At 40.3% G+C, this 7,994-nt stretch overlaps 1 protein-coding gene across 1 annotated transcript in view; it reads right to left on the bottom strand.

Moving 5' to 3' along the window:
* Positions 1-473: 473 nt before the first annotated feature.
* Positions 474-7,994, bottom strand: part of LOC103511048 (cytochrome P450 4C1-like) — an 18,275-nt gene continuing 10,754 nt past the window's right edge. Inside the window, exons 6-8 of the mRNA XM_026824925.1 lie at positions 4,903-4,956; positions 1,401-1,601; positions 474-928 (exon numbers count right to left, since the gene is read on the bottom strand). Of these exons, the coding sequence (XP_026680726.1) occupies positions 570-928; positions 1,401-1,601; positions 4,903-4,956 (614 nt within the window). The 3' untranslated portion in view covers positions 474-569. The remainder of the gene's footprint in view (positions 929-1,400; positions 1,602-4,902; positions 4,957-7,994) is intronic.

Below are 7,994 nucleotides of genomic sequence, written 5' to 3'. Positions count from 1 at the left end.
CTAAGCAAGATTGCATATATCCAACTATAAGGTAATTCTAAGCAAGATTGCATATATCCAACTATAAGGTAATTCTAATAGAGATTGCATATTTCCAACTATAAGGTAATTCTAAGCAAGATTGCATATTTTCAACTGTAAGGTAATTCTAAGTAAGATTGCATATTTCCAAATATAAGGTTTTTCTAAGGAAGATTACATATTCTACAATATGCAATAAGTATTGTTTGCAACTTACTGTACTGAATATGCACCTCTGTAGAAGCAGGTAGCCCATTTTGTACGAGTACCAACTTCGTCATGTTGCAACCTCCGATAAGGGAATTACAATAAGATGGGTCCAAGATTTCTATGTCAGCCTGATTATTATTTGATTATGCAATGTGCAACACTACAAGAATGATGTTTGTCTAATGCATTGGTTCCCATACGGTTGAAAAGGTCCGCACTGTCAGGTCTACCTGATAGTGAGTGGCTGGCCTAGGCGAAAGGAAAACTGATGTGGCCAACAACAAAAGAAGGAAGCGACTATTTTGTTGGACAAGAAAAATAATATGTAAAACATCGTCTCAGGCGGTACTAGCATTCAAACATGTATGAGTACCTCTTGATTCAAGTCGAATATCATTCCCAGCGAGTAAGCGCAAAGTCACCCCAAACTCAAACCGCACATCCTCCACTGATCGACACTTATCTCCCGGTAACACCCTGTATCTTCTCAGTAGCGTAGACAGGGTGGTCTTCATCTGCAACATCCCGTACTTGCTCCCCACACAGTTCCGCGGGCCGCTACTGAATGGAAGATAGGCGTTCGGATTTCTTCGGGAGATTTCGGAAGGTAGAAATCGGTCGGGTTGAAAACAGTGAGGGTTTGACCAGTGGCGCGGATCACGGTGGATTTGGTAAATGAATGCGGCGACCGTCGCCCCTGAAAAATAGGGTAAAAGCACGAGTTATAGCCGGGTCACACATAACCGAACCGCGTCCTCCCCGAGCAGAGTACGCGACACGGATGACTCTCTGTGACGCTACGCTACAGGTAATATTTATTTTATTGAAATTGTCAAAATGTTTCTCACTTATTTTATACCAAAATTATTAAAAATCTTGAAAATATTATATATTGCATACATATGTAGATACGAGTTATAGCCGGGTCACACATAACCGAACCGCGTCCTCCCCGAGCAGAGTACGCGACACGGATGACTCTCTGTGACGCTACGCTAAGGTGGTAGGAGAACACACTTGTCCAATACCGTTCCGAGCTATGGCCGTTCATTGAAAGCGTAATTGTTCGATTTTTAGTGGCGCGCAGTCGCCTGAACGGTGTATGAGACCAAACCTATGGAAATGACAAAGACTCTCTTGACTCTCTATCATATTTTCTCAGGTCTTACCAATGGGTATTGTATATTTATCTGCTTGTATTTCGCGGGTTATATGTCTTCCTATGATGGGTGCGGCAGGGTATAGTCTTAACGTTTCTTTGATGACTCGAGTAAGAAGGTGTAGCTCTTGGATTTGATCGTAGGTCGGGACGGTCTCGGGATCGTCTCCGAGAACTTGGACGATCTCATCGTAGACCTGGGAAGAGATGGAGAGAAAATTAGGATGAAACAAATTTCATGATCCTGTTATGTAAATGAAAACGGTTCTTTCGAAATGTTTTATATCTATACCCATCCGAGAATGGAAAAGTTTCGTTAAAAAATTTCCGCCCCGGCCGGGATTTGAACCCAGCATCTCCGAGTTGAGAGCTAGGGCTCTTATTCTACGCTACTGAGAAGATACAGGGTGTTACCGGGAGATAAGTGTCGATCAGTGGAGGATGTGCGGTTTGAGTTTGGGATGACTTTGCGCTTACTCGCTGGCAATGATATTCGACTTGAACCAAGGGGCTCATACAATTGAAGAGTCTGAAACGAAGTTTAACTTATAATTTATAAAATTATACATATATTATATCTTATAGCCTATAGCAGGAAACCCAATTCACGAGAAGACCTCAGGCAGGAAACCCAATTCACGAGAAGACCTCAGGCAGGTATTCCGTTAAGCCTCTGACAGACCTTTTATGAAAACAATACACCTAATTATGTAGAATGAAGCAACACGTTAACATAAACATAGTTAAAGGTAATTTCTCTCTTTCTCTCTCTCACTCTCTCTTTTTTCTCTCTCCCTCTCTCTCTTCTCTCTCTCTCTCTCTCTCTGGCTTGTTGTTATTACCCGGACTATATTATACAGGGTGCTTAAAAAAACTTGTCACACCAGAAAACTCAAGAAACCGTTTCGGAAATTCGGATAAACCCGTAAAACACGTACTATAAAGATATTTTCTCTCTCTCTCTCTCTCTCTCTCTCTCTCTCTCTCTCTCTCTCTCTCTCTCTCTCTCTCTCTCTGGCTTGTTGTTATTACCCGGACTATATTATACAGGGTGTTTAAAAAAACTTGTCACACCTGAAAACTCAAGAAACCGTTTGAAATCCAGATAAACCCCTAAGAACACGTACTTCTCTATTTTCGAGGCGAACCTATTTTTAGGGGATCTCAACTTTTCGGCACTATCAGGGGCGGCCCCGGCTGTATCACAAGTTGGAGGATCTCATTTAGGATTTTAAAGGTGACCCCCTGGGGGTCTCCCCTCACAGTGCCGAAAAATTGAGATCCCCTGAAAATACGTTCCCGAAATGAAGAAACACTAGCGTTTTTCTGAATTTCAAAAGGTGCTCGAGGTTTCAGGGGTGACCTTTTTTTTTTCAAGAGGTTTGATGGAGGGAACTGTAACTGCTAAGGACTTTTTTGAACACCCTATATGTACCTCTCCTTGTCGACTATATTATGCATGGTAATAATGTGATTTGCATAATGAATGTAATTTTCCACCGAACTCATAATACAACCTGTTTATTTTAGGCGAGAGAGAGAGAAAAGGAACATAGATGAAGAAGAAATAGAGAGGAAAGAGGGGGGTGAGAGAAGGAGAGAGAGAGAGAGAGGAAAGAGGAGAGAGAGAGAGAGAGAGAGAGAGAAAAGGAACATAGATGAAGAAGAAATAGAGAGGAAAGGAGGGGGTGAGAGAAGGAGAGAGAGAGAGAGAGAGAGAGAGGGGAAAGAAGAGAGAGAGAGAGAGAGAGAAAAGGAACATAGATGAAGAAGAACACAGAGGAAAGAGAGAGGAGAGAGAGAGAAGGGAAAACCGTAAATGCAGAAAGTTCAGAGGGAGGAAAGAGGGGAGAGAGAGAGAGAGAAGAGGAATATAGAAAGCAGGGGAGAGAGAAAGGGAGGGTGAGAATGAGACGAGAGAGGAAAGAAGAGAGAGAGAAAAGGAACATCCATGAAGAAGAACAGAGAGGAAAGAGAGAGGAGAGAGAGAAGAGAAAACCGTAAATGCAGAAAGTTCAGAGGGAGAGAGACAGTAAAAGTGACACGAGAGGAAAAGAGAAAGAGGATGGAGAGAGGTACTAAGAGAGCAAGAAAAAGATAGAGATAGAGAAAAATCAAGAGAGAGAGAGAGAGAGAGAGAGAGAGGGAAAGGATAAACAGAGAAAGCAAATAAGTCAAATTGCAGCAGGATAGTTATAATAAATATTGGAGAGAGAGAGAGAACGAGGTAGGGGTCGAAATTGGAGATGAAAAGTTGAAATATGATCGAATATTTTATTAGAAGAAGAAATAAAAAAGAAGAAGCATTAAAGAGAAGAAGATGAACAAGTAAGAAGATGAGAAGAAGGAGAAGAAGAAGAAGAAAAAAAGCAAATCATTGAAAAAATATTATTTACTAAAGCAGTTTCTCGATTCTTTTCAATTTTTCTAATTGCCTGGGTAGCATCTTGAGAAAATTATTCCTTATAATACTTCTTATAATTTACATATTATACAGATCTTATAAACCTAAATCAAGAGAGAGAGAGAGAGAGAGAGAGAGAGGGAAAGGATAAACAGAGAAAGCAAATAAGTCAAATTGCAGCAGGATAGTTATAAAAAATATTGGAGAGAGAGAGAGAGAACGAGGTAGGGGTCGAAATTGGAGATGAAAAGTTGAAATATGATCGAATATTTTATTACAAGAAGAAATAAAAAAGAAGAAGCATTAAAGAGAAGAAGATGAACAAGTAAGAAGATGAGAAGAAGGAGAAGAAGATGAACAAGTAAGAAGATGAGAAGAAGGAGAAGAAGAAGAAGGAAAAGAAGAAGAAGAAGAAGAAGAAGACGATGAAAAAGAAAAATAGGAAAAAAAAGCAAATCATTGAAAAAAATATTATTTACTAAAGCAGTTTCTCGATTCATTTCAATTTTTCTAATTGCCTGGTAGCATCTTGAGAAAATTATTCCTTATGATACTTATAATTTACATATTATACAGATCTTATAAACCATTATAACAGGATAAAATCCGCCCCGGGCGGGAATCGAACCCGCGGCCTAGCGCTTACAAGGCAGACGCACCACCAACTAAGCTAACTAGATTGGCCTAGAATCCTTACTTCGCTCGGTAGTAATTCAGGATAAAATCCGCCCCGGGCGGGAATCGAACCCGCGGCCTAGCGCTTACAAGGCAGACGCACCACCAACTAAGCTAACTAGATTGGTCTACAATCCTTACTTCGCTCGATAGTAATTTATCCTTCAGACCATTTAGACTGCGGGAGTAAAGGAAGTTACAAACAGGGTATGTTCTTATTCTTTTTCCCTCTTTTTTACTTTCCTTATCCTATAGGAAGGAAAGTAATGTAATCGGGTCAAATTTTCGATGGTCAGTTTTTAGTGCCAAAACACGTTTTGAGGTCCCTAGAGCCTAAATACAAAGTTTCAGCCATTGGTCCGTAGTGTCAAAACACGTTTTGAGGTCCCTAGAGCCTAAATCCAAAGTTTCAGCCATTGGTCCGTGTGTGTGTCTGTGTGCCTGTAAACAAAATAACTCGAGAACGTTTGGCAAGAGCAAGACAGGAGAAGAAGAAGAATAGAGAGAAAGGGGCAGAGAAAGAAGAAGGAAAGGAGAATAAGGCGAAGAAGGAGAAGGAGAAGAAGAAGAAGGAGAAGAAGAATGAGAAGGAGGAGGAGACGAAGAAGAAGAAGGAGAAGAAGAAGAAAAAGAAGAGACTAGAGACACCCTCACTAATGTTAGCATGAATATATTACACACGTACTTTTATAAATTCTACTCAGGGTGTTTTGAAAAGGTTTTTCCAACAAATATAAACCCGGGACTTTCACCATGGTTACCATGGTAAAAGTAACAAGAAATTTTGGTCAGAAAAAAACGGCGAAACAATAAAAGACATATTAACACATCAGACATATCACACTTTGTCAGGGGTCTAGGCTTACCTTGCCTTTGAGCAATATTTAATTTTTGAAGAGACCATTATTTGCAGAGAGAGAGAGAGAGAGAGAGAGAGAGAGAGACAGAGAGAGAGTAAACCATTTACTGAGAAACCATTTTCTGATTTGAAGAAACTAACATCAGATTTTGCTAAAATACTAATATTTGAGGTAACCCTGTATTTCCCTCTAAAGCTGTTTATAGGTGTTTTCTCCTGTTTTTTTTCCTCTCTCTCTCACTCACTCTCTCTCTCTTTGCTCTTTCTCTCTCTCTCTCTCTCTCTCTCTGGTTTTATTATTTATGCCGTTCTGTCGGTAAGATGAGCATGATTTATGTTCACGTAGGGATTTCCTCAAACATTTTCTAATAAACCTACTTACCCCTGACCTGTCTTTAACCCCACTCTGCCCTATTTGTTGATCCTATTGTCCTTCTATCTACAATCCTAATACAGTCGAACCTGTCCAAGTGGGAAACCTGAATAACTGGGAAAAAAATCGTGGCCCCTTCATTTTTTTTACTGTCAAACATTTTCTAATAAACCTACTTACCCCTGACCTGTCTTTAACCCCACTCTGCCCTATTTGTTGATCCTATTGTCCTTCTATCTAAAATCCTTATACAGTCGAACCTGTCTAAGTGGGACTCGTCTAAGTGGAAAACCTGGATAACTGGGAAAAAAAATCGTGGCCCCTTCATTTTTTTACTGAAAAACCTGTTTAAATGGGAAAATCGAGCCTCTATAACCGGAAATGACTTTTTCTAGATACTCGGTCCGGAGCCTCTGTAAGTGGGAAAGGTTGCCATTTTCCTAGGTCCGGAGCCTTCTGTGGACCTCTGTAAGTGGGAATTTGTAGGAAAACATAGTAACACCATCAGGACATGCAAGTCCCTTTATCTCAACAGTTTAATATTACTCCACTTTATTTAAAAAAACGTAAAAGAGAGAGATAGTGAGGGATGTGAAAATGGATGGGGCAGGGCGAAAAAGGAAGCTTTTAGGGCAGGGGTTCCCAAAATTTTGAGTACTGCGTGCCACCTGACACCTCAAACACCTCAAGGTTCTTTTGGCGTACCACTAAACATCAATTTTGTGTGGTTTGGGGGATAAATAAATAAATTATAGCTCCGCAGGCGAAATTTTTGTGCTAGTAGTAATACGATGTTACAATATATTGGTGCATTGACTGTAGATTTATTTCCCGAACAGGAGTTTCCAGATTTGTTTTTCGCATTTACGAGATAAATCATGAAAATGAGCTTTTCAAATCTTTTCGCGTAGGTACCAACAGAAGTGCTTCCGCATATCACTAGTGGTACGCGTATCACAGTTTGGGAAGCACTGTTTCAGGGGATGTGAGACTGGACATGCTACCCTGAAGAAGGAGAAGGAAGAGGATAAGTGGAAGTGTTCATGTCCACAGACAGGATAGGTATTGTAGTGGCGTAGCCTACATGGAAAATAAGGGGAGCTCGGCTAACCTTGCTCTTCACGGTTTTTCTTTTTTCTCACCGCCGCCCATTAGAATAGAATAGAAAGAATATACCTTGTTTATACTACCAGCATAGGACTGAAAAGTCCCTTTACTCTCGCAGTCTAAAGAAGGTCTTATATATACCTAATATATTTGATTGGTAATAACATTACATTTTATGGAACAATAATTAAGACCTGTTTAAATTAAAAAAAAGACAAGTTAAGATTGGACTAGGTATTAGAGCCCATTAGAGCCTGTTCCCTCTTGTCGTTCGGAAAAAATCGTGTCGTGTGTAGAACACTCTCATTGAAATTACATTGCCTACAGGGCCATATTTTGTCCGAACTGGTGGACCAACTTCCTTTACATCAACAACTTCGTCGATCCGGAAAACATGGTAAGCCCACCGATGACTTTAAGCTGTGTCCACACGTAGACGACACCGTCGATCGACGAGGTGAATCCATCTGAAGACTATGTGTGGACACAGCTTTATATTTACATATTTTATTTATTTTTTTCATTATTTGCTATATTTGCTCATATAATCATATTCCACTCTTGGAATCGAACTCGGGACTTCTTGCGTGGCAAACAAGCACGCATTATTTCATCTAACTCAGAGCAGTTAATAAGTTGAACTTGGAATTCGGAATGGCTGGCTTTCTTTATTTCGATTTTGGGCCGATTACAGTTCCCTCAATCAAACTTCTTGATTAAAAAAAATAACAATAATAATAAATGGAGATACCTAATCAATTCATTTACTTCTTTCGTTTCGTTCAATATTAGCTCTCATTTCTGAACCATTTCTTTCTCCCCCAGTGTCTACTCCAGTCCTGGTACCTGACGGCAGATTTCCAGATGTTCCTGTTTTCCATCCCTGTTCTGTACTTCATAATTCAGAATCCTCCATGGAGGGTCCCGGTTTTGGGGGGCGTGTTAGCGGTCAGTGTAGCTCTTCCGTCCCTGATCATCTACCAGAACGAAATCTGGGCCCTGTTCCCTATGATTACGGAGTAAGTCTTCATCTAGGCTTAGGCGTAGGTGAAGGGCATACAACCCTAAAGGGTGGGTTAAAAGCTTCTACGAAAGTCTTCATCAGATGTATGTATTGCATATCAGACACCAACACGAAAATGTTTGCCCTGCACAGGCAAAACTTTTTCTCTTTCAAAATTATCTA

The sequence above is a fragment of the Diaphorina citri genome, unplaced genomic scaffold (genome assembly GCF_000475195.1).
Source record: "Diaphorina citri unplaced genomic scaffold, Diaci psyllid genome assembly version 1.1 scaffold668, whole genome shotgun sequence".
Taxonomy (NCBI): Eukaryota; Metazoa; Arthropoda; class Insecta; order Hemiptera; family Psyllidae; genus Diaphorina; species Diaphorina citri.
This window is presented reverse-complemented; position numbering and strand designations above follow the sequence as displayed.